The 24,665-nt window shown below is 40.1% G+C and overlaps 5 protein-coding genes across 8 annotated transcripts in view; 3 read left to right on the top strand and 2 right to left on the bottom strand.

Annotated features, from left to right (window-relative positions):
• Positions 1–164: 164 nt before the first annotated feature.
• Positions 165–1,962, top strand: PIG-L (phosphatidylinositol glycan anchor biosynthesis class L). The gene is made up of 4 exons (XM_018112706.3): positions 165–930; positions 994–1,284; positions 1,485–1,578; positions 1,636–1,962. Exons 1-4 carry the CDS (start codon positions 438–440, stop codon positions 1,811–1,813), a joined length of 1,056 nt encoding a protein of 351 aa, XP_017968195.1. The 5' UTR covers positions 165–437; the 3' UTR covers positions 1,814–1,962.
• A 751-nt stretch (positions 1,963–2,713) lies between these two features.
• On the bottom strand, positions 2,714–8,386 carry LOC108659669 (uncharacterized). Of its 4 annotated transcripts, XM_089265424.1 has the most exons (7): positions 8,102–8,386; positions 5,284–7,423; positions 4,969–5,214; positions 4,132–4,881; positions 3,849–4,058; positions 3,013–3,793; positions 2,714–2,943 (listed from the first exon to the last, which is right to left on the bottom strand). In XM_089265424.1, the coding sequence occupies exons 1-7, from the start codon at positions 8,135–8,137 to the stop codon at positions 2,736–2,738; spliced, it is 4,371 nt and encodes a 1,456-aa protein (XP_089121550.1). In that variant the 5' UTR covers positions 8,138–8,386; the 3' UTR covers positions 2,714–2,735. The 4 variants fall into 4 exon arrangements, with proteins under 4 accessions (XP_089121550.1, XP_089121549.1, XP_089121552.1 ...); XM_089265423.1 differs by having other exon boundaries at positions 4,969–7,423; XM_089265426.1 differs by lacking the exon at positions 4,969–5,214 and having other exon boundaries at positions 8,102–8,385.
• A 361-nt stretch (positions 8,387–8,747) lies between these two features.
• LOC108659678 (uncharacterized) lies at positions 8,748–10,882 on the top strand. Its single transcript, XM_018112707.3, has 2 exons — positions 8,748–8,909; positions 9,992–10,882. Exons 1-2 carry the CDS (start codon positions 8,853–8,855, stop codon positions 10,751–10,753), a joined length of 819 nt encoding a protein of 272 aa, XP_017968196.1. The 5' UTR covers positions 8,748–8,852; the 3' UTR covers positions 10,754–10,882.
• LOC108659671 (aminopeptidase N) lies at positions 10,792–14,341 on the bottom strand. Its single transcript, XM_018112698.3, has 5 exons — positions 13,757–14,341; positions 13,548–13,703; positions 12,060–13,491; positions 11,491–12,002; positions 10,792–11,127 (listed from the first exon to the last, which is right to left on the bottom strand). Exons 1-5 carry the CDS (start codon positions 14,215–14,217, stop codon positions 10,890–10,892), a joined length of 2,799 nt encoding a protein of 932 aa, XP_017968187.1. The 5' UTR covers positions 14,218–14,341; the 3' UTR covers positions 10,792–10,889.
• Positions 14,342–14,448: 107 nt separating this feature from the next.
• The window catches only part of Hs6st (heparan sulfate 6-O-sulfotransferase), a 94,162-nt gene continuing 83,945 nt past the window's right edge, over positions 14,449–24,665 (top strand). The window contains exons 1-2 of the mRNA XM_018112705.3: positions 14,449–14,788; positions 16,575–16,950. Of these exons, the coding sequence (XP_017968194.1) occupies positions 16,765–16,950 (186 nt within the window). The 5' untranslated portion in view covers positions 14,449–14,788; positions 16,575–16,764. The remainder of the gene's footprint in view (positions 14,789–16,574; positions 16,951–24,665) is intronic.

Here is a 24,665-nt window from a genome sequence, read left to right as displayed (position 1 = left end):
ACCGACTTTTCCCAGTCATGGTACTAGTGCGTTATCGGGAACTTTTATTTGTACCAGCGGGCGGAAATCCTCGTAAAAACTAATTGATAAAGGACACAAATCTGTCCAATTTTAACGAACTCTTGGAAATATATCGATATCAGCGTACTGGCACTTCACACGCACATCCCTAGTTGTTGCCCCCGTCAAAAAACACGCAGCGCAAAAATAAAATGCAATTTTTTAGTGCTGCCGCGTAGATTACGAAGCCGTTAAAAGTATTAAATTACACAATAAGTTGAATTATTTTCCGTGTTCATAATTTAGTGTAGTATTATCAAATTATTCTATTCGTCAGTCATTTGAATCGATAAAAATACTTTTGTTAAATTTATGTCCATTTTTGGTGAAGAATTTTGCCAAACGAAAATCAGCACAAAAGCAGCAAACGCAATGAAATGAAATTGAACTGGCTAAGGGAATACTTGGCCAACATTATAAACACTAGTCGAATATACGAGACTATTACACTCCCATTCGCTGAAGTACGCCTGGAACAGCTCTCCCCTCAAGCAATCTATTGCCGCATCAAGTCCACATCGGCCGAAGCACTGGAGCATATACTGATTGCATGTGCGGTATACTTTTTAGTATGCCTAGGTCTATACAAGTTGACCCTATGGCTGTCTGTGACAGGCGCAAAGAAGAAACAGCAGGAGCATCAAGTGCAACAGCACAATGGTACCGGAGACAACACAGCGAACGGGTTGCGAAACACCCTACAAAGAGGTCTACGATTACGTAGCGTTCATCTGCCCAATGCTGCGTTAATGGGCCGAGTACTTTTGGTCATCGCACACCCGGATGACGAATGCATGTTCTTTGGTCCGCTGATCTACTCGCTGACGCAGCGTGATGGCTGTCATGTGTACGTGTTATGCCTATCGAATGGTAAGCAATTAACAGTCACATCCCTTACTTGTAATAAAAGTTAATAAACGATGTTCAATATAGGTAACTACGAGCAAAAGGCGCAGTCGCGTCGAGAGGAGCTATTTCGGGCATGTAAACGTCTTGGCATTGCTGAATCGAATGTTATATTGGTGAATGCCACCAATTTGCCAGATGATCCGAATGTTGAATGGCGACCGGATGCGGTTGCCAGCTTTATATTGCATACCGTTGAGAGTCTTGATATAAAAGCGATATTCACCTTCGATCGCGATGGGGTCAGCTCGCATCCCAATCATTGTGCTGTTTATTATGCGGCCGCTTCTTTGTGTTTAGCCAATTTATTGCCTAAGGGTGAGTCACGGGTTGGCTGGCAGCGCCAGCAATAGAAACAAAACAGACTACAGACCGCATTGCACATGTTAATTGTCATGTTAATTGTAGCTGCGTTTGTTGATGTTGCTGTTTTTGTCAGCGTTACGTTTTCTAATTATAGTTGCGATAATTTTTAATAAATTCGTATGTATATATTTTTTATATGGGCCAAATATCAGCCTGTAAGTTTTATACTCTAGATTCGATCAATTTGGTACGCAAATATTTGTCCGTCTTCGATTTTCTATGCACATGCTTTATGTCCACGCATTGGTATGTATTGCGTTACGGTTTGCAATGAGGGATACTCTAATGAATCTTGTCTTACAGGTGTGTACTCAGCTGGAAAGAGGCATCAGTGGTCAGAGGCGCCATGATGGAACATCGGTCTCAAATGAAATGGTTCCGTTGGCTATATATCTACACTTCGCGCTACATGTACATCAATTCGATGCGCGAAATAAATCTCTCGGATGTCGAGCTGGAAATGCAAATTCATGATAACTAGAAATTGAGCCGGGTACAGCAAAATTGCGAATATTTTTTGCAAACAATTTTAATGAATGTAATGTGAAGAAATGAAAAAACACCAAAAGACAAACTACCTTCATAAATGAATGCTTGACCGCAGCGTCGAGATTAGTTACTTTTTTTAAACTGACGATTCTATACTATAATTATATATATATATATTTGTTATAACTTACTTTATAGCGTAAGCGTTTTGATCTAGCCAAATTCAACTGCTTTTTAATTTACACGCGCAAGTAGTTGAACAAGAAAAGTAACCAAAACCAAAAGGGAACAAGAATTACATGTTAACAGAGATTGAAACCAGATGCAATGCAGAATTATTCACACACACACACACATGCACTCGTACATACCTAAATACATATCTTTGCATATTGATTAGTTGTTAGCTCTAAAAAGAGAACAAACCTTATTTATACTCAATGCGAGCACATATGTTTCTGAAGCTTGCAGTATGATGCGCTAATGATTATGTTACGTTTATGTTATGTTTGATTCTTATGATTAATTTACGTTTTATATATTTGTTCGTGTGTACATTCGATTCCTTCCTTAGCATACAATTTAAATGCACGACTCAATATTTAGTTTTTGTGTATGTAAATTTGTAAAATAGTTTGTTGTAAGCAGCGAAGTACAATAATTTTTATACATGTATAAAATGACGAGCGAAGGTCGTTAAATAGTCTATAATGAGAGAGATTCATAGATGCTGAGAAACAAATAAAAATGTTAAAATGTGTATTTTGAAAACATGCATAAATTAAAAAACCATTGTTTCCAAGCAAATTCTATTTGAAAAATGATTATTTAAATTTTTTTATAAATTACAAAGCCTTCCTTTTATACAGCAAAGGATACTCGAACAAAAAAATTTATCTACTCAAATTTGATCTTTAATTGTGATATTTTAATTTTTTTTTGAACAGTCCCCCAATGTTAATCTCTTCTGTATTATTAACGATTATTTTCCGTAAGCCAATGTTTGACTCGTGTTGTGCACTCTTAAACGCTTCCTCTAACATGCTCCATGAGAAGGTTCTTGCAATGAATTTTTGCATCGGTGCGCGACCAGATTTAATTAGTTGTAGTGCCGTTGGGTACCTGTGTAGGCATCATATAGGACAAATTGTGTGGATCATTAATATATATGGATGTATATTGTGCGCTTACATATTGGCAGAACGAAAGCTTGGTATAAGTCGTATGTTTTTCATTAGTATGTCTAGAGCATTGAAGCTGGCACATTCTGACTCGCATTCTGTCAGGATGCATGCGCTGCATGGTTGTAATGCCATTACGGCCAGGTTCATGGTCATCGGCGAGATGGCGCAGTTGATGGCGCAGTTGGGCCACTCCTGGAATTTGCTATACACGTCCTCGAGCACCTCTCCGAATAGTGCGTTCGAGTCAAAATAGATGGTCTTAAAGCCAAAGTCACAGTCAATCATTTTCAGCGACGAGCGCATACTCCCAGCAATGGTTACCTTCCGAGCGCCAATCGCTCTGGCGCACAGTGCTGCCGCCACAGCCGTGGGGGTCGACCCAATGATTAGTATATTGCTTGTGGGCGATACTTGGGCTTTGAAACAGGCCTGACAGCCCATTGCCAAGGTTTGGGTCAGGGTGCCCTCCTCCAAGCTGGTGGAGTCTGGCAGACGATGGCAAAGGTCTGCTGGATGTGTTTGATGTGTGGCCAAGAAGCCGTTATACATTAGATCGGCACAGATGTTATACAAGCCGCGTTTGCAGTAATCACAAATTCCACAGGACAGGGCCGATTCTACGACAACACGATCACCCACATGCAAATGCTTGACACAGCTACCAACCTTCTCCACAAAGCCAGTGGCATCATGTCCCAAGGTCATTCCCTCCATACTCTTATTCGAATTCTCATAGACATGTATGTCTGAGCCAGTAAGCGCTACAGAGCCGATGTCAATGAGCACATCTATTGGACGGATTGACAGAGTGGCAGGTGAATTAGTGAGGCTGGTCCAACTTACCAAAAGGTCTGACATCCGGCTGCGGTTGGCGCTCTCTACTTATCTGATATGGTGCAGGTATGCGTATCACCTCCATTGTGCTCAAATCATCCTCACCGGGCTCCTCCTTTGTTATAGGAGCGTGTTGAGCCTGGCTGATGCATCGCTTTGTGGAAATCATACGCATTTGATTATGGAATACTTGGCCCGTGGCTAGAAGTTTATTTCTTTCTACCTTAGGACATAATTGAAGAGCAGTGTTAGTTATGGCGGATTTTAAATGTATATATTTAAGCATACGCACCTTTGCCCTTTTTGCCTTTGTTCTTTTTACCGACCATGCAAATGGCGGGGAGTTTCTTCTTCGGTTTTTTGGCCATTTTCGGCTTCGGTGGTTTCTGTCCCCTCTCACATTTCTTGCGCGGCATTTTGACCGTGTCACAAACACTAGTGCAGCGGTTTACAGGACATCCCTCCTCATTTGAATCATAGCAATCGGTGCGTAGACTCGTGCGCGCCTTAATATGCTTGCGATCCCTAGGCCCGCCTTTACCTTGGAGTGCATTACATTTGCCATCCTGACCCTTCTTTTTTTTGGATTTCTTACTATATCCACGCTGAATCTGATTTTGCGCACTCTTCGACGTAATACCCCAAGCAGTCATCTGCGCTGGCGAGGGCATTCCATCGTAATGGCGACGCACTAGGGTCGAGTACACTCGAAACCTGGCAGGTGTAATTGTAGAGCTGTTCGGCAATCTGCTTAGAGAGCAGCTGGAAAGTTTTGCTTGCCTTCTGAGGTAGCTGCGACGCACTCGGGTAGTATAGGTCTTAAAGCAGGGTCGTAGTTTCAATAAGAATTTGGAAGCGCTTCTCGTTGCAGCAGTTTTTTGGCTATTCAATTGGAGTGATGATAAGAAGCGTTTGGGATTGCGGGTGAAGTGGAAATGTGAGTTATTGGGATGATAGAATTTGGAAACGGGACTACTGAACGTTGAGTACTTCTTTTTGCAGGGATCTTTCTTATCCTTTCCATCGCCTTTGCCTCCGCTACCTTTCTTGAATTTGGCGCAAGGGTCCTTTTTGTCGCCTTTACCTCCCTTTTTATCACCGCACTTTTTATCACCGCCCTTTTTATCACCGCCCTTTTTATCACCGCCCTTTTTACAAGGATCCTTTTTCTTATCACCACCCTTGGCGTTCTTCTTGAATACGGCGCAAGGATCTTTTTTATCCTTGTCACCCGCTCCTCCCTTCTTGGCGCAAGCATCTTTCTTCTTGTCGCCACCTGCTCCTCCTTTCTTGGCGCAAGGATCTTTCTTCTTGTCGCCACCTGCTCCTCCCTTCTTGGCGCAAGGATCTTTCTTCTTGTCACCGCCCGCTGCTCCTTTCTTGGCGCAAGGATCTTTTTTATCCTTTCCGCCTGCTCCTCCCTTCTTATCGCCTCCTTTGGCACCTTTCTTGAATTTAGCGCAAGGGTCCTTTTTATCGCCGGCCCCTCCTTTTCCGTCCTTTTTGCCACTGCATCCCTTCTTATCATCTTTACCTCCCTTTTTGTCACCACCTTTTCCTCCCTTTTTGAACTTAGCGCAGGGATCTTTTTTTTTTTCGTCCTTACCTCCTTTACCAGCACCTTTCTTGCCACATTGATCCTTTTTGCCAGCACTAGCTGTGATTTCAGTCGTGCTCTCTGCCTTCTTTTCTGGCTTCTTTGGCTGCGGACGCTTGCATTTGTCATCCTTGCAGGGATCATCGAGCAGCGGGCATTTCTTAGGGCATTTCTTTTTTTTCTTTATAATGGGATGCTTGCAGCCATCCTTTAATTGTGGACTAGCGACCGCTGCTTGATCTTCAATGATGGGCTGCGCCACAGCACTCATTGTTGGCACACTATGTTGTTGCTTCATGCGTTTCATCTCCTGGCTACGTTTCAATGCCTTGCGACCAGCATGGGTCGCTATCTGGCCTCCAGCATGCATGGGTGCAACTATCTCCGTGGACTCGTCTGTACTTACAGGCAAGTCGGCATACTGGATCATCCTCGACGGCATCTGCTGCTGCTGCTGTTGTAGTTGTTCTTGTTGATCTAGTGACTGTGGTTGCTCTAGTTGATCTGCCGGCTGTGTTTGCTCTTGCTGATCTAGTGGCTGTTGTTGTTCCTCTTGCTGTTCGACAGCAAGTCCTGCTTCAGATGCAAATCCACGCTGTAGTGCCGTGCTGCAGATGCTTGCGGCAATTGAGGTAACCGTATCATTATATTCCGGCAATTGCTCATCGCTCAAATGGCTTGGATCCAGTTTATCGGCATCGATCTGAACCATGCCCTTGATCAAAGCATTGAACCGCAGGGGCACTGTATTTAGCGGTGCATTCTCGGGATCGGCCTCTACCTTGGTTTCCAGAAAAACCATGGCATCCCTGCCTAGTGTGGGCTCAGGCTTGTGGGCCAGTTCTTCGTTTAGTATGGCATCGCGCACATTTGTCATATCCATTTCAAAGGACAAATGCATCGAAGCAATGGCCATATCATTCAATCGCTGACCCAATGCATCCGGCACTTCGATACTTATTTGATCCACATGGGGATCATCGCTAATCATCTCTTCTGAATCGGCACTAATTTGCAGCTCCTTCGGATCACCGAGGGGCATCGTCTGTGGCAGTGTCTGAGGTGGCGAGCCAGGCTTGGTGTTTGGTGATGCTGGCGTTTGGTTTGGTGCTGATGGGACGGACGGCTTGTACGGCGCAGGTGTCATTGGCGCAATATCTGCCTCGGGCGAAGCTGCCGCACAGGTTGCTGCATTATCTGCTTTGGCGATCGGCGTCACATCGACTGCTTCGTATGCTAGCTGCCTGAGTTCAGCTGCCTGCGTCGAGGCCTCGTCCGCCGGTGTGTTTCTTGTGGTTTTTCCCATATTTTGAAAATCGCTGGCTTTGCATGTAGCCTTCCGAGTATCAGTTGCTTTGATGGCAACAGCATTGGCTGAATCTTCGCTGAATCCACTATCGACACCCTCCACATATCCCTCAAAGTAGCTAACCTTGCGTTTATCTTCCGCTGGCTCCTCGATGGCTGTTGGTGTCTCATTGGCAGACAGTGCCGCCTCATCCTTGTTAAGGTCCTCGATCATGGTGTTGGTGAAAGCGTCTATCTCGCTGGCATGCATGCGAAGTTGATTGAGTGCCTCGAGCGTATTGCGCAGACTTTCGATATCCTGATTGGCCAAGTCTAGCGGCACAATAACGATCTTCAACTGCTTGCCCTCCTTGGATTCGGGCATTATGATGCCGACTGGCACCACATTGGGCGCCGTCGCCTCGGCGACCTCGCTGCTCTCGGATGGCGTTCCACTGAAACTAATACGCTTGCGTAGCATATCGACATTCGTGTGGGGGGTAAAGACACTCGATGAACGCTGCGAATACAGCTGAACGTGTATCATACTGGGTAGTGATGGCAGCATTTCAATTAACTGTGACGGTGTTGGATGCCAACAGACGCACTTTGAGCAGATCTTTTTCCATTGCTTGCAACTACCATGGAGCAGTCGGTGCGGTCGACAGATCGGCGCATGATAGCTTAAACATCGGGAGATCTGTGAAAGATATGTCGCCATACGTGTAAAATATATGCTTTTTCGATACTTTTTTTTTTTCACCGACTAATTTAGAATTTTGTTAACTCAATAAATGGGGGTGCTACACGTTTAATTTTGATCAAGAAAAATTCACGATAAAAACGAAAAAAAAGTAATGTTTATCAGTTGACGTATAGAAGCTGACTGGAGAATCGCTCCAATTTATATGCCTAGCTCAAAATAAAATTCCAAAGCCTACTACGATGGGCATTTTGAGGAATACATATAAATACAAAAAACAAAAAAAAAAAAAAAAAAAATTGAAAACTGTATAAAATATATTCATACCAATGATCTTATTGATCTTTACGGATATATTATATATAAATATCTCCCTATATATAATTTATATAAATCAGCTTACATATTGAGATATATATATAATCTTAAGGTAGATATGTAGATATTTATATATGTATATTGATTTTAATTTTGTCATCTGCTGAAAATCAAAGGAACTATTTTTATATTATAAAGAAGAACAAAGACGAAGTTTAAATAGCTAATTCAGCTTTCGTATCAGCTTCTAGTGATAATCAATTTTCTTCTTCGACATTGTAGTATGTAAGGTTAATTCGTCTCCTAGGTACTCCTCTGAGTTTTGCCAATATAAATATTATTATATTATTTACTTACATGTAGTAAATGTGTCATTTTGCCGAAGATGCGCATTCTTCGGATAAACTATCTGAGAAATTATATCTGACGGACGAAACGAACAATATTGCATGCGATTGATGTGCAAATTGTTTTAAACATTTACCAACACTGGCGAAAGCTGTAAAGCCTTGAAATTATTATGTATAATCTATGTGATCAAAACATTACAGAAAAAAATTTAGAATTTCGAGAATAGTTTGTGTATATTATTTTATTGAAAAAAAAAAAAAAATGATTTTTGATGTTTTCTCGAAGAGATGTATGTGAAGAATAAATATACAACTATACAAATTATTTAACAATTTCTTTTAACCAATCCAAAATACGCCCACTACGATGTGAAGCAGTCCGAAATTTATTAAACTATATTATTGAGAGTAGAATATGAACAACGAATATATAGGCACAGAGGAGAGGGACGGGGGCGAATCAGAGAGAAGGCGAGAGACAGCTTAAAACAGTTCTCGATTTTGATGGAATTAGCTATGCAGCTCTTTAAAACATATTAAATTCAATTTTAGGTACAACAATTGTTGGCACACTTCTTGCATATTAATTAATCGTTTATTGGCTACCTTCAGATTTATTTATTTTTACTTATGGGCCGCCTCAAACGGGCCCACTTCAGTCAATCAGTCAGTCAGTGCTCAGTTGTCGTTGTAAGCACTTCGCTGGTGTTTCCAATTGCATTCCGATTTATATAGCGATAGAGTATATAACATTGACAATGTCGCGGTTGTCCAGCTGCACATATAGTAGCATATGCTTACTGGTTGCTCTGCATGTAAGCGCGTGACAAATGTAAAAAAAAAACCTACAAAATATTATTTAATTGTGAAATTTGTTCATATATATATATTTATATGTACTACTTTGTGATATATAAAATTGGTCAAGTGCAGGCTTTGACATTCACCGAAGTATTATTTTATTTTTTATTATATTAATTCATATATTTTTTCGCACATTGTCCCTGAAATTTCTAAATATGTTAGAATTCTCAAAGAAATCGAAATATTGGCTTGCTGTAAATTTTGGAAACTTTAAAAATAGTGAAGCAAAACCAATTGACTTATTTAAGCTCATGAATGAATATAAATAGCCAACTTCATAGTTCAGAACGGATAGATTATATTTGTGAAATATGAAAGCTTCTATATAAATTTGATAAAAAAAAATGTATTAACATATTTACAGTTTTTTGTATGTACATATTTATATGGTACAATGTATGTATAATAAAATTTAAATGATGTCAACAGCACATAGGGGATCAGAGTTTTGCACACAGTCAGCGATAGGACTAGGTCATTTGATTTTAGTGGCTTAAGAATATATGTAATACATACAATACATATTAGGTTCCACCTGTAAGAGAAAATATAGCAAAATTATTATATATATCCTAATCAAATCAACTAGAATACTGAAACATATTTCAAAGAAGGTTTACTTACAATATTACAGATTTTCAAATAAATCTTTAAGAGATTTTCAATAAAAGTTACATAGAATATTAAAGCACTTTAATTGCCAACTTCCTTTGTAGCCGATTCCTGCGTATACTTAATTTTTTGTCTATTTCTACGTATACGTAATATTTGTTTTTGCACCAAACCCATATTTGGAGCTCTTTAGCTATCACTTTTGAAGACCTTGAATATATTTTCTAGGGCATAATGGAATCATTTGAATGTTCCTAAGCAAAGCAAAGCCATTAAATTAAGGCGCGTCGCGTGTGCCCAAATGCGAATGTTCTCGCATTTGGAATGGCTAATTAGAATTCAGAAAAGGAAACAAAAATATGCTCATGGCTCCGTAATTAAGCAGCCAATATTAATAGCTTTTCATTCAATTTCTATGCAGTTCGTGTGGCTGCTGACGGCGACGGCGAAGCCAGCGTCCAGCAGCAGCAGCAGCAGCAGCTTGCCCTCACTTGCGCCTTCAGGTGACGCCACCACGCCCACAACAAGCACAGGTAACAAGCATATTGTGAGCTTTGTGAACTCCAAGCGCGGCCCAGCTCCCCATGCAGAATTTGATTTTGAGCGTAACGAGGCGGAGGCCATCAACTCGGTTCATGTGCAGCAGCTCTTCGGCAGCCTGCTGCAGTTGCAAGGACCTAGCAACAATAGCCTGGATACGGACGATGCGCCGGACAGCGAGCGCAATACCCTGGACGATGAACTGACCCTGATGGAGTCGGTCGGTGAGCAGCACGAAAGCTCCACAGAGCAGCCAGACGCGTGGCATCGCATCAAGCTGGCCATACCAGTGCTGGAGCCGGTCAAGCACTTGGTGAACACAGTGGGCGGCGGCGGGGTGAACAACACGCACGTGATCAACAACACGCATCGGCTGATCGGGCACAGTGGAGTACATCATTCACCGCATCCGCACAGTAACAACACCTCGCCGGCCATCGAGACGGAGGAGGATCGGGAGGAGGCCATCGATAGCACGGGCTTCGATTTGCTCGAAACGCTGGGCACAGCGGGCACCGTGCTCTGGGGCATGCTGCAGAATCTGCGAAGACTTTTTGCGGCCAGTGCCGGCAACGCCAGCACTGCCTTCTCAGGTGGTGCAGGCGGTGGCGGTGGTGGTGGTGGTGCAGCTACTGCGAACTAATTGCAACGGGTGTGGTGTACTGTGATTAATCTAGGTGCTTACCGTGGGGCATTTTCAATGTTTAATACTAATGAAATATACGACAGTTAAATTATGCATCATAAATCAAATAAAGTCATTCACAACAAACGCACGCTCAATCACAATTCAACATGGCCAGCTGTCGACCGAACTCGGGCAGCCTCTGCTGGCGCCAACGCATATTCACTTTCACCTGCTCCAAAACGCGCAGCAGGCTGCGCGATGAGCTCTGCTGCAGCACCACCTGGTGGCTATTGATGAACGTCCTCAGCAGTTGGTAGTCCTCCTGGGAGCTGCTGTGCTGGGCAATCAGGCTGAGCAATCCAACCAATTCACGCGTATTCAAATGATAGCTTCAAAGAGAGAGAGAGAGAGAGGATGTCAGAGAGGGCTTGGGAGGGGGACGACAAAGAGACTTGAAGGGAAGGAAGAAAGAGAATTGAAGGGAAGGGAGAAAGGGAGATAGATAGAGAGAGTGCGGAGCAGAGAGAGTGAGAGTGAAAGAGAGAGAGAGAGAGTGGCAAACAGTGTGAGAGGACGAGAGAGAAATAAAGAGAGTGTATGAGTAAAAGAGGGGAAAAGAGACAGACAGACAGAGAGAAAGAGAGAGAGAGAAGCAGAAGGAATGTGAGATTGATACTAAGGGAATGTGAGATGTGAATCGTTTATATTTAACTTAACGAATTCTGATTTGGTGGCAAATTCGTAGCACTTACTACTTGCGCAGCAGCTGGAACTTCTTGAAATAGAAATCCCTAGCTACGTCGAAGCCCACCTCGGTGTGCACCATGGCACCGAAAATGAGCGAGGCATCCTGTTTGCGTATGAAGGACTGCTCATGGTAGATGATCCGCAGATAGCGCTCCAGCAGACCCTCTTTGTGCGAGCAGGTCAGGGCTAGCAGAATCACACGCTGCTCGCTGGCCAGCGAACTGTTGCGATATCTGTGCCATAGGAAGGTCCAGTCCTCCCCATCGCCATGCCGCATGGCGGTGCAGTAGACCACGGAGCGCAGATTGACGGGCACGGGATTAGTGCTGTCCGGCTCACTGCAGATGAGCCAACGATTATAATACTTGAGGGCGCGCTCTACACAATCCTTCAGAGATAGGCGACACGCCCACTTGGTAATCAAAGCCTTATGGGACACATGATGGTCCTTATTTCGATCGTTCCGCATGCCTTTCAGCTGGCAGTAAATGGGCGCCAGCAGATGATGCATAAAGTGCTAGAGATGCGTTTTGTTAGTGTTGGAGATGAGCAGAGTGAAGGGATTCGGACCCACCTGAAACTCCTCGAATACTTCTGTGTAACGAATGATGCGATAGATCGCATTGATTTGATCAAGTGCTGCACGCCAGGGCATAAACTCGTGCTCCTGCTTCACATAGGTCAACAGCTCCAGGGTCAGTTCATAGGACATCAGGCCACTCCAGGCTAGAGCCAGTGCATCATCCAATAGCTGGGCCCGATTCATCACGTGGATGCGATGGTATTCGCTGCTGTGCAGCGCCTTGCTGATCAGTTCCCAGTTGTCGCTGTCGTAGTTGATGCGATAGGGCGTCGACACCTGGACATTGAGAATCAGCCATTCATCGTCGCCAGGCAGATGTCGCAGTTGAACCGGCACGGGTTCGTTTTGTGCTGAGCAGCGCAGCCAGGTCTGCGGCTCGGTGGCCATGAAATTGGAGGAGCACTGGGTGGCATAGCTAATTGGCACAAACCAGCACGCATTCTCAGCCACAGACTGCTCCGGTCGTATATACGCGTGATCCTCGTGAAGGAGCAGAAATCGTTGCTGCGTAACTATAGCCGTGTTCTTGAGATACTGTCGCTTCACCTGGATCAAGGGTATGCCTTTTTGCAAAGTCCACGTATTCATCACAGTCTGCACCTGCAGATCAAGCGGTATGCTGCCACATTCATGGGCCGCCTCAGTCAGCGCCAGCCACAAGTCCTCCTGCCTGGCATTGGCATAGGCGTGCTTCTGTAAATAGCAGTGGAGACCCTTGCGAAAGGCCACATCCCCAATGAACATGTGCATCATTCGTATGACGACTGCACCCTTGCGATAGGTAATCGCATCGAAGAGCTCCGATATCTGGCTGGCCCGACTGACTTCTTGATGGATGGGCCGGGTGTTGCAGTATGCGTCCGTATTGAGTACGGCCAGCACATTGTCCAGCATGTCCTCATCGTAAGCGTGCCACTGGCAGCACAGTTTGTCTATTCCCAGCGTGGCCATGTACGTGGCGAATCCCTCGTTAAGCCAAAGATCATTCCACCATTCCATGGTGACCAGATTGCCAAACCACTGATGGGCCACCTCATGGGCAATGATATTGGCTATATGCTGCTTGTCCATCTGTGAGGTGGCGTCCTCGGCGTAGAACAGTGCCGCCTCTCGGTACGTGATTAGACCCCAGTTTTCCATGGCGCCAGCACTGAAGTCCGGCACAGCCAGCTGATCCATTTTGGGCAGCGGATAGTCGATGCCAAACATCTCCTCAAATTTGCACAGAATCCTCGGCCCCACCTCTGATGCATAGTGGCATTGTTCAATGGTCGTGGCACGCGCCCACGTTGTGAAGTGAACGCGACTCTTGTGATTCTTGGAGACGTAACTCTCGAAGTTGTTGACGCTGTAGGCCACCAGGTACGTGGACATGACCTCCGTTTGCCTGAATGTGCTCCACAGCCAATTCTGGCGTTCGCATCTGCAAATCTTAGAAGAGAGCACATTACACTGGCTCCACATTCTCCCTATACTTACATGGGTATTCGCTCCAATAGAGGCATATTGCTGAGCGCATTGTATTTGGCATGGTGGCCCAGGGTTATGTTGAAGGTGGCCTTGAAGTTGGGCTCATCGAAGCAGGGAAAGGCATTTCGTGCATCCGCCGGCTCAAACTGCGTCACAGACATGTACCTGAAAAGATTGGATAACTGCATTGAAGAAACATTTGCTATGATGTCACAAACTGTTTGCAGCAGCTGTCTGCATTGTCCTGATACGAGCTAACGTAGTAGCCAGCCATGCTCTGTCCTAATCTTGACCAGAAGCGCAGCCGCAGTGTATAGCGTTGGCCACGCTGTAAATATTGCCCGAAATGCAATATTATGAAATTATATATCGGCTGACGTTGCATACTTTTGATCTCAATCAGCTCGTTGCAATGGTATTTGAAAAGTTGTACGCCTGTGTTGCATTCAGCAATATTTAAGCCGGCTCCGGCGTGCAGCGTGATATTGTTGGTGGATTGGATAATTCGGAGCAGTATTTCAACATCGCCCGTGAAGATGAGGCGTTTGGGATTCTCCAGGTGTGTCATGATACGCAGGTTGTAGTGTTGTGGTTTGATGGAGCGTGGTAGGCGATAATAATCGTAGCTGGCGTTGCAAAAAGTTGCAAGGACAGCGCTCAACAGCATTAAAATACGCATTTCAAATTTGGCGGGAAATGAATTATTTTTCGACTTAAAACGCACAGTGTTGACGCTGCCAGATAGGCAAAGTGAGCTACAGCTGTTAGTCCGAATGTTATCGATAGCTAAAAAGTACTGACAGTAGGTTTTAATAGCAGGACGCTGTTATTTAACATAACAGCTGCATGAGTGGAACAGATTGGCAGCCCTATAGCACGCATATTTGTTTTCCTTTTGGTTAGTATATTCGCCGCTGCTGCTGAAAATGGACGTATCGGTTAGATCCGCGCGTGTTATGCTAAAATATTAAAACATTTTGCGTGTAATTGTTAAAAAATAAAACAAATACCTTTAGAGTTGAGTAATTGAAGTGTTTTGTGTCTCTATGAAAATATTTTTGTGCTGATAATGCGCGAGTGATTGTTGTGTTTCGCGTTTTGTTCAAGGCGAATGCACGACACAAAGCAAACGATGTGGTAAATGAGCGTACAAGCGGTGAGAATGTAAAAAACACAAATGTAAATAAATAAACCAAAGCTGATTATTAAATTGTTAATACTTAATAAAGTGTTGACTGCGACGGGCAAAAGTAAGTGCACTTCAATGTGATTTAAACCTTGCGACAAAGTGGAATGAATTATTTTGTTGCAGCATATAAAATGTGAACAGCTGTTTTTTCAGTCTCTGCTTTGACTGCTTGTTCTGTTTTTGTTTTGTGCTCTGCGTGCATGCCGTGGCAATGTTTATAAGTTAATTGTTCATTTTATCTTATTTGTTTATTTTGGTTCACGCGCTGCAATGAGCACAGCGTGTGGCCACTTATGACATCAGTCTCAGTTAGATGTATGTAATTTAAATCTTGCTAATTTCTTAGTTAACCAAATGGGCACGTGTAACATTAACACCTTAGCCCACTGTGCAAATGGCAATCATTAGCATAACTCAAATAGAGCAAACGCATGTGTGGCCAATAAGAATGTGGTTAATTTGTCATGTAAATGTTATTGCTTGTATGTTTCGCTAGTTTTTGCAATTACGGGCTTATAGGAATGTGGTAAATTTGTAATGCTCAATGCCTAAGATAGGAGTTTTAAAACTATCCTATGGAGCGTGGTCAGCATGCAACGCGAATATTGCCGGTTCTCTTTGCAATTTACAGTTAGCACTATGCCGCCAACTTATTTTATTTACTTGCTGTTTATTGGCACAACTGCAGAGCCAACAATTCGTAAACATCTGCACACACACATGCACGCACATGCACACACACACATTTACTGATAGATTTTACATTTGGCGGAAATTGAGAGCAGCCCACTGTAGATGATGTCGCCTGGGCGGCAAACAGACTGGCTCTGCTTCCATCTATATTTAGTGTGCCAATTTCGTTGTTGTATACATGATTATTATTTTGTTGTTGTTTGATTTACGCTTATTATCTGTGCCCACACTTCGCATACACATTCTTAGTTTGATTTGTTTATGGAAAGGCGTTTATTTTGTCTGCGCATTTGGTTTATGTTAAACTGTAAAGTGTTGCCGGCTTTTCCATTAGACACTTGCTACTTGTTTGTCTTCCTCTGTTTTCACTCGTGCTTTTTATACAAATTTTAAATTAAATTACCAATGAAAATGCTGTAAAATTGCATTGACATAATTATTTAAAAGGCTTTTACCTTGCCGGTTACGGTATGACACCAATTCGAAACAATAAGTGGGAAAGAGACGAGAATACAGAGCAACCAGCGCAATAACTAAATATGAACTTAAATAGCTAGATTTAATTAACAAGCCTTTTTTTTTTATATATCATATAATTAAATGATAAAATAATGTATTTTCACAGATATGTGAAATAATAAAAAAATATACTTTTAATTAAAAAGCTTTAAAAAAATTTAAGGCTTCGTAAAAGTCAATTTTTTTATGATTTTATTTTATCATATAGCTGGCTAATTGCCCTGCATTTCTACTGAAATAGAAAAATTTAATCTATTTAGAATTCATTCATATTCGTTGCTCGCAATGCATAAATGAAATCAATGTTTAATTTAAGTAATAAAACTGGAAATGTAATCATTTTTGTATTGCTGTTCAGCTTTGCTAAATCAGTTCACTTTTGCTACAGATTTTTAAATTAACCCGTAAGACTTGTTTATTTAATTGATTAGTTTGCTTTTGTTGTTGCTAATGGAGGCATAAGACTCGAATACAGATAAGGCTAGACAAATTGTTGTGTACAACGTGTCTAATCAAAGCCGGTCATTAATAAGTAAACAAAAAAACAAAATCTAGCGAATACTAAAAGAAATCGGTTTAAGAAGCGGTATAAATATTTCTATTTTTAATATGTATATTTTTTATTATATTTGCAGCTAAACACACACGGTTATTATCTATTTTCCTATTGACCTCTGCATATGTGCCGCCAAATGTGACCGGTAGGTGGCGCGGCGTCTTATCAGACAATGACTGGGCGGCATTGTTTGGCCTACTCACGTGAATGTTGTACGGGTATTAGAGGTGCTGTAGATTACACGATCAATTGACGTGAGCCTATGGAACATGCCCGTGGATATGCATAAGAACGTTTCCGTACAAGTTGACAGTGATTTTGCTTTATTGCTTCCCAGCGGAGTTTATGAGATTAAGAAGATGGAACCACGCTCCAAAATACGAACAATTATTCTGTTTTGCCTATTCTTAGCCATAGCGGGCATCATCGGCTTCGGCTACTTCTGTCAAGATCAGGTAAGTTTATCGATCGTTTATCGATCTATTACCAAATTGCTCTGACGCAAACGCCATAAATTTTCAAATTTGTTGTTATTCTTGCTTTGCTCTTGTCTCTCCACTTGGCGCCAATGCAAATCAGTTAGCAACTGTTAAATTCGTAATTTATATTGATGTTTGCATTTAATTAAACTCATTTTTTGTGTATGCCATAATTAATTCTTGGAATTTACGTGGTGTGTCGCCAAAAAGAAAAAAAACGAAAAGAAACAAATGTTAGAAGAGAACTTGTTTTTGGCTAAAGTCAAGAATTTATTAGCCTCCGTGTTTCTCAAGCGGATTACACATATCGAAATGTGATTCTCGTATTTTTATTTTTATACGAAAGAACAATTTGTTTATATGAATTTTTTGTTGTTAATTTTTGTTTTGCTTTGCTCGAAGATTTTTTGGGCGCCATAAACTTTCAATTGTTTGGAATATACAGAAGAGCTTTACTAAAAAGGTGCCAGAATACAGACCAAATACAGTGAAAGTTCTGTGAATGCTCATATTCATACATTCTTATATGAAACATTAAGATTTCATAAAACTTTCAATATAGTTCCATTAAAATGTAAATTGAGTTTGACTTTGGCACATTACTCAATCAAAAATAATCTACTAATGAACTGTTGACATGACAGCTCTTTATGATAGCTTTAAATATGTCAAAATCACTGAAAATGTGAAGCCTATAAGATGGGGAGGCTGCGGTGCAGAGTGCACTGGGTCTTGGCAGACAAGTATATAAAAAGATTCAAACATTTTTGACGGCCACCGAAACGCATAAATTCTAAACTCAGCGGGCCATCATTCGCATTACAGCTACACAAATATATATACACATACATATATATAAATATATGTGTATATACATATATTATCAATTGATCGTCGTGCCAGGTCATCTCCAATATTAGCGTCTATAAATTCATTAGACGAGCTCATAAATTTCGTAATGCCCGCCAGTTTTATGCACTTTTCTGACGCACATGCGATATTAAATTTAAAAAAAATATCTTTTGTTATACGACTTTAATATATTCTCTCCAGTTGAGGCTTAATATTCTTCATAAATTAATTAAAATGATAAAATGTATATATATATAATCTTCCCTTAGGAAACTTGGATATACTTTAACAAATAATTTTGAAAAAGTAACTTGTTTCGCAAAAATTAAGAAAATTAATCCCATAATTACTCAACAATTGATATAAATTGATAAATTGCTATATATCGATTTGTTGTTTGTATTTTGGTTATCAGCTTAATGATTTTTTTTTATCAAGACATTTTGAGCTTGTTTATAACTTATGCGTTTAATAATCATTTATGAAAATAATTATTAGCTATACAGCTTTTTAACTATTCATAATGAAACTAAGCAAAGTAAGGATATTCCCCTCTTGACATAATCTTTGCAAACTTAATTCGCACCATAAACCCAAAATATTTGTGTTATATAATTACAAAAGTCACGAATGTCTGAATATATATGCCAGCATATATAAACGTATATATAGATATGTATATCCATGTATATTTAGCTTTTTTGGGCGCGTGCGCTTCTTTATGGAAAATAAGTTCACAGTCAACGCCAAAAAAAAAGTGAATTTATATCAATTGGCCAAAAATTCTCAATGCCTATCAACGAAATCTATTTTGGTTGCACGTCTTGCAACAACATTGTGTACGAAGTTGGTCTATATTTATTTCATTTAGCTAATTTGCAGTCATGTTTTGTACGCCTACACCATGATGTGCGTACAGTGAAGTCTCGCGGGAGCGAACAGCTCTCTTAAAATTACACTTTCTTATCTTCAGTTAAGCTATAAATAGTGCTAAGGAATATTCCAGTTGACCAATTAATGCGGTTATCTATTTGAAGCAAACTGTGCATTAGCGGGTGCTTCACTGTACTCGTGTATGTTCATAGGCAGCACTCATAGCAAATTGAAATGGTGAGCAAAGTGACATTAATTGGGCACAGCTGCCAGTTGGGGCAACACGCGATCTTGAATGCTTCGTCGTGGTGGTTCTCGTTCCTCTTCTTCTTGTTCTGTCCTCTCTAGCGAGACAACATGGCAGACACGAGCCACGCCCAGCCGGGGCATACTTATATGTATACATATATATATAAATGTATTATTATTTTTTTTTTTTTTTTCAAAAATAGCTTAATTAGCGACGCGTTACGACAAATGAAAAGTGTAGCAAAATAAATTAAAGTCGTGCAACGCGTGGGTGCATTGCGTGTCCAAATTTCATTTTTGTTGAAATGCATTTGCTCTCAAATGCAGATTTATTTGGGGGTAGAAGAAATAAAAATGTGTTTAGAGCAAGGCCCATTTAAGATTGCCGATGATTAACACTAGATATATATGTATATCACAAATGAATGCTCTATTTATGAATACTTGACGCTGAATGTCAATTTGAAAATGTGTCAGCTGTCTATATGATTTGAAATGGGGCAAGTGTAATATTTGAAATATGTACTGTATGTACAAACATCTCTATATACTTTGAGTTTTTGCGTGACGTTGCTGTAAATTATGTTTTTTAATGTGTCGAATTCTCGAAGGGCCAAACTGTGCCAGTTTGTTATCTTGCTTTAACATTTATATACCCTGGACCTCTATTGAAAATGGGATTTTAGAGTATATTGTTTATGTGCAAATTTATGTATGAAGCGGAGTTTATCCGTCCATGTGAACGAAACAATCTTGTTTATCGTAATCATTTTGATTTACCCCATTTTAATTTCAATTGGGTTTTCACTGTAACTCAAGTACCGTCATAGACTTAAATATTTCCGAGTGCGACAATGCTTGATATATACGCAACTTCTTAAGTGAATCTGCTAGTCGTTGAAGCTGTTGATATTATATTTTTTATCAATCTCTGTCCCAATGGGAAGGCAAATTTTAAGGCAATTTAAATTTTATAAATAGTTTTTAATACTTGTTTATATTATTCCAACTAAAATATTTTTTATCCATCTACATATATTTATTTATTTATTTTCTAATACCTGTATATATTATTCCAACTAAAATATTTTGTATACATCTACATATATATTATTTATTTACATGTTTGCATTTATGCAATTGGAATATTCTGCACTCGAGCTGTTAGCATTTGTTTGGCTTTCAATTTCTATTTGCTTAGTATTTTCCACCTACGAACGGCTACTCGAAATCGAGATGCCTCAAATTCAGTTCTATGTAGCGCAGCGAAAATGTGTTAAAAACTTATCGGAAACACAAAAGCAACAAACAAAATTGAACACTCTTACTCTGAATATTCATTAGGTATGTGCCACAACTTTGGACGGCTTCTTTATATTCACATCGATTTCCATTTATTCAAATTTCCACGACGGTAAACTTCAGCCGGCCAACGTGTTGTATATTTCTATTTATATTGTTTATTATTATTGCCTTGGTAAAAAAAATCACATTCATTAAATGCGAGCGTTTGTTGTTGTTGTTGTTAATGTTGCTTGTGTTAATTTTTGACGTTTTTTTGAGTTGTTTTCATTGTAAATGGGGGAGTGGCGCGTTGTAATTATCCCAAGCTACAAAAAATGAATTACAATTCTGAAGCCTCCAATTGGGTTTCCGCTCATTTTAATTTGGGCACGTGTTTTTTTTTTTTTTTTAATATAATTGAATTTATTTACTACTGGAACTTTGAGCTGTGTCTGCTCCGTATTAATTATGAGCAAAAGTTTTCGTAATTGTTGACCCAATGTTAAACTATGAGTATTTATGAGTTTGTTTTTAGTACATCGGCTGGCTGGCTCATAAAATGTTGAAGTATTTCTTTTCTCCCTTTGAAATATGTATGCGTGAGCATGAGTCCATAAAGATAATGCTTTGTTTTTCGCCTCTCTAGTTTTCCGGCCACAAATAAAGTTTTTCTCTTTATTGTTTTAACATACTTGCGCATACAGCAAAGTTCAACTCTCTCGCTCGCCCTCCCCTTAGTCTTTTTCGGTTTTTGTGGTTTCAATATTTACTACAAATTTATTGCTGTATTAGGAAACTGCAAACACTTGTCCTGTACGGTCTTAAAAAAAAAACACGCAACCGGATTTGATTGGTCGTAAAAATCAAAACTTCTCATTTCAACGGCAGCCAATGTACATAATGTTTCGGCTCTCTAATCTTTCTCTATACATTTTACTAGCGTAGATTTGGTTTATGATCGTTCGACAATTTATGGCCCCAGTTTGATTTGGCTATCGAGGCGTTTGCTTGTCGTACAAGGTGCGTCGCACTTTAATCAATTTAATTGTGTGTCGGACTCGGAACACATCGACAGCCAGATATGTCCACACATAATGTAAACAGCGTCGTTAAATTAGGATGCTGTAGCTATAAGGGAGAAGCCTTGATCCAGACTTGTGGGCGAATACAAAGTAAACAAATTCGTAATAAAATATTTAAAAAAATATTTGATATTAGCTTTGTTTCCTCTTTTACTGCTCGCAATCTTAACTGCTTTTCTCACCCAAGATTTATTGATTGAAAAAACTAAACGATCGTTTTATCTGAGAGTTTCCAGTGAAACCACAAGCTTCTACCTCGCCGGCTAGTCAATTTATCAATTTAAGTTGTATTTCTAATGAAATCTCAGCGACTTTCTTTGATTTATGAACTCGCTTAATGTTCAACGTTTGTAAACGATATTTACGAAATGTGCTCAGGTTTCTTATCTTAATTTATGCACGCCTAATGCTGGACTCTGCAGCTCGCCCTGTGATTCGCAACTAGTTTCAGTACAGCTCAAAGTTGTTACTCTTTTCTACATATAGTAATGCCTCTACTTTGGAATTCCGTCAATTAACACTCTGGTCAATTAAAGCCTCTTAAATGAACTGGACTGTCGTGCCAATTACCATCAGTATGCTGTTCATGTGATGTCTTAATAATCATCCTAACGATCCGTAACGTAAAACCAGTGGCTGAAATATGTGAACAAAGCGAGCTATATCAAGTCGAAACCAATTAAACTATCAGCAAATCTGAGATACAAAAAATGAAAGAAAAAAGCAAATGCTCAATCCAGGCGAAAAGCAAAAGAAGCCGGCAATTAGGAAAGACAGAGGCTGGGGAACAAGGGACAAGGGACAAGGGGCAAGGCGCATGGGGCATGGGGCATAAGAAAAAAAAAACCGCACATGTCATAAGCCAGAAGACGCGTGTCAGCGGCACTTTAATGTGGTACCATCCGCTCCAACAATGGGGAACATGAATTTCAGATTAGTGCTGCGGTTTTCTTAACATTTTATTTTTTTGGGGATTCAAAGCCCAAATCGAAAAGACAATGGGGGGCACAGCTGATTTTCGAAAAAGATCAACGCGCATTATTCACGCCTATTTGAGGTTAATTCGTGCACAAAAGATCGTTGAGATTTTGGCCTCGAGTGCGAGCGAGACAGAATGGGGCTATAGCCATTTCACTCTGGCTCTGCTAATTCAAAATACGGTCTGGCACAAATTAGCTAACTGCCCCAAAAGTCCAGCTTCGCCCCAGTCCAGAGTTCAGCTTTTTTTTTACGTTTTTTTTTCTGATAAAACTTTTCTGATAGCTTCGGACAGTTTTTTGTTGTTGCATTTTAAGGCTGGGCCCAATGTCTGGTTCACGTACGAGGAACAGGTTTTAGTTTATCTCGCAGATGTCTATGCGTATATGTGTGTATGTGTATCGTGGATACACTACAATAAAAAGATTCGAATCGCTCAGAGATAAGAGTTGAAGTGTTGAATATTGAGTCTAGCTTTAGTATTTAGGTGTAAATTGTCATTTAAGTAGGAAAAGCCTATCACTAAAGTCAACAATAATTAGGCTTAAATAAAAGCTGAAATCATCAAAACAAAATTTATGTTAATTTTAGTAAAAAAAAGTCAAAAATGTGGGTAGAAAATCCCAATTGACAATTTTGAAATAGAGCTATTTTTTGAACTTTCCTTAAGCTATATAAATCAAGTAAGACAAGAAGTCAAGTTTCAATTTATATCAGCAAATTGTTTATAAATGTTAGTTGTAGTTTTTTTAGATTTAATATATTTTATAAAATTCTAGGTAATAATTTTCTCAATAATAAGATCTTTAATATTCTTAGCTAACAATAGGACATATTTTATATAAATAGATGCAAACGTTAGGGTATCGAAGGTTCATTGAATGGCAATTCCTTGCAATATTATTAAATGTCTGGCGGTCTCAAGTTTTGAAAGCAATGTAAGCTGATAGCCGTTTATGAGCTTAAATGGCAATGCAGGTAGATGCTTTCATTCTCTGTGTGTGTGTCTTGTTGTTGTTGTTGCTTTTTTGTATGCCTGTCGGGGTAGTTCATCAAAGAGGATCAAACGTTTAGCAGCGGCATCATCTGCATAACAGTTTAGGTTACCTGTGTAGGATACCTGGCTTCGAAGTCAAGTTGAGGCAAACATCACAGCCTAATGGATACGGCTAATTGGGTGGTATTATATAACCAATTAAATCAATTTGGCCATCTGATATCCTATTTTTAGCTCAAGCGTTCTTAGTGGGAATTCCATTTGGCAATTTGTCTTGCTAAAATAACATTTTCATATTTTATGAATGAATCCCATTTTATGCCCTCTGCAGTTGTCCCAATAATATTCTGCGTAGTCAGAGGTAATTAGGGATTCAATTCGAAATGTTCTATTAAATGCAATTAGCATTTTGTACTTCTCGTTGGAAATGTTGTAGCCGGCTTTTTGGGTGGCGCATTTAAGCCACGTCTAATTGGACAAATTTTGGTAATTCCAAATATTTTCAATGCTGTAATTTGCCTAATGGCCAAAATATGTAGGAGGTGTGGCCCGATGTCAGTTTCTATCACAAATATTAATTACAATGTATTGATAGTGCTGAGTTTACTATTGGCATAAATTATAATGGATATAAATTATGCTTTATAGAGAGTAATAGAAATAGCCGAGATATTTTATATGGTATTGTTTTATTTTAATTATAACATATATATATATAACATAATCGAATTAAAGTACAACTCTGAATATTTTTATTGGCTAACTAAATATATTAAGCTAATTTTATTTATTTTTTTAGCCTCACATTAATTTAGTTTTATATGCCTAATGAACTCTAATGACATCGGAAAACTTTTGCTATTCGACTCATGGCGCTATTTTAAAAATATAGCAAATTGTGCATTGAGCATCCAATTAAAAGTTTTACACACAATTTGTCCAGTCAGCGTGGCCGAACTAGCCAAACATTCCACACACAAAAAGTCGGGCTAACAATGAGTTAGTTCTGTGGCAAAATAGATCCAACAACAACAATGGGATTTCTATGAATAACTTTATGCTGTCGCCAATCTAACGAGCTGCAAAAATGTAAAGCATATTATATGATTTATATATATAAGAATATGTATATATAACTATGTGTAGATTGCTTGGAAGCGGGCGTTGCGATAAAGGATTTCCGCTTGGTTGCTTGAAATATGAGCAGATATTTTCCACAATGTAATGCTGAGAAGGAAAAGCCGTCTCACAATTTATTATGCAGTGGAAAATGTGTTATATTTCTTCGTTTTGTGATAATCATCCAGCGCACATCAACATCATCATGAATTGCACGCATGATAATTACAGCAGCTGGGCAGCGGGGAAAGGCGCGA

This window comes from Drosophila navojoa, chromosome 2 (genome assembly GCF_054131105.1).
Source record: "Drosophila navojoa isolate 15081-1374.11 chromosome 2, UAZ_NAV_1.0, whole genome shotgun sequence".
Taxonomy (NCBI): Eukaryota; Metazoa; Arthropoda; class Insecta; order Diptera; family Drosophilidae; genus Drosophila; species Drosophila navojoa.
The sequence above is the reverse complement of the archived record's forward strand: the minus strand, read 5'-3'. Positions and strand labels throughout refer to the sequence as shown.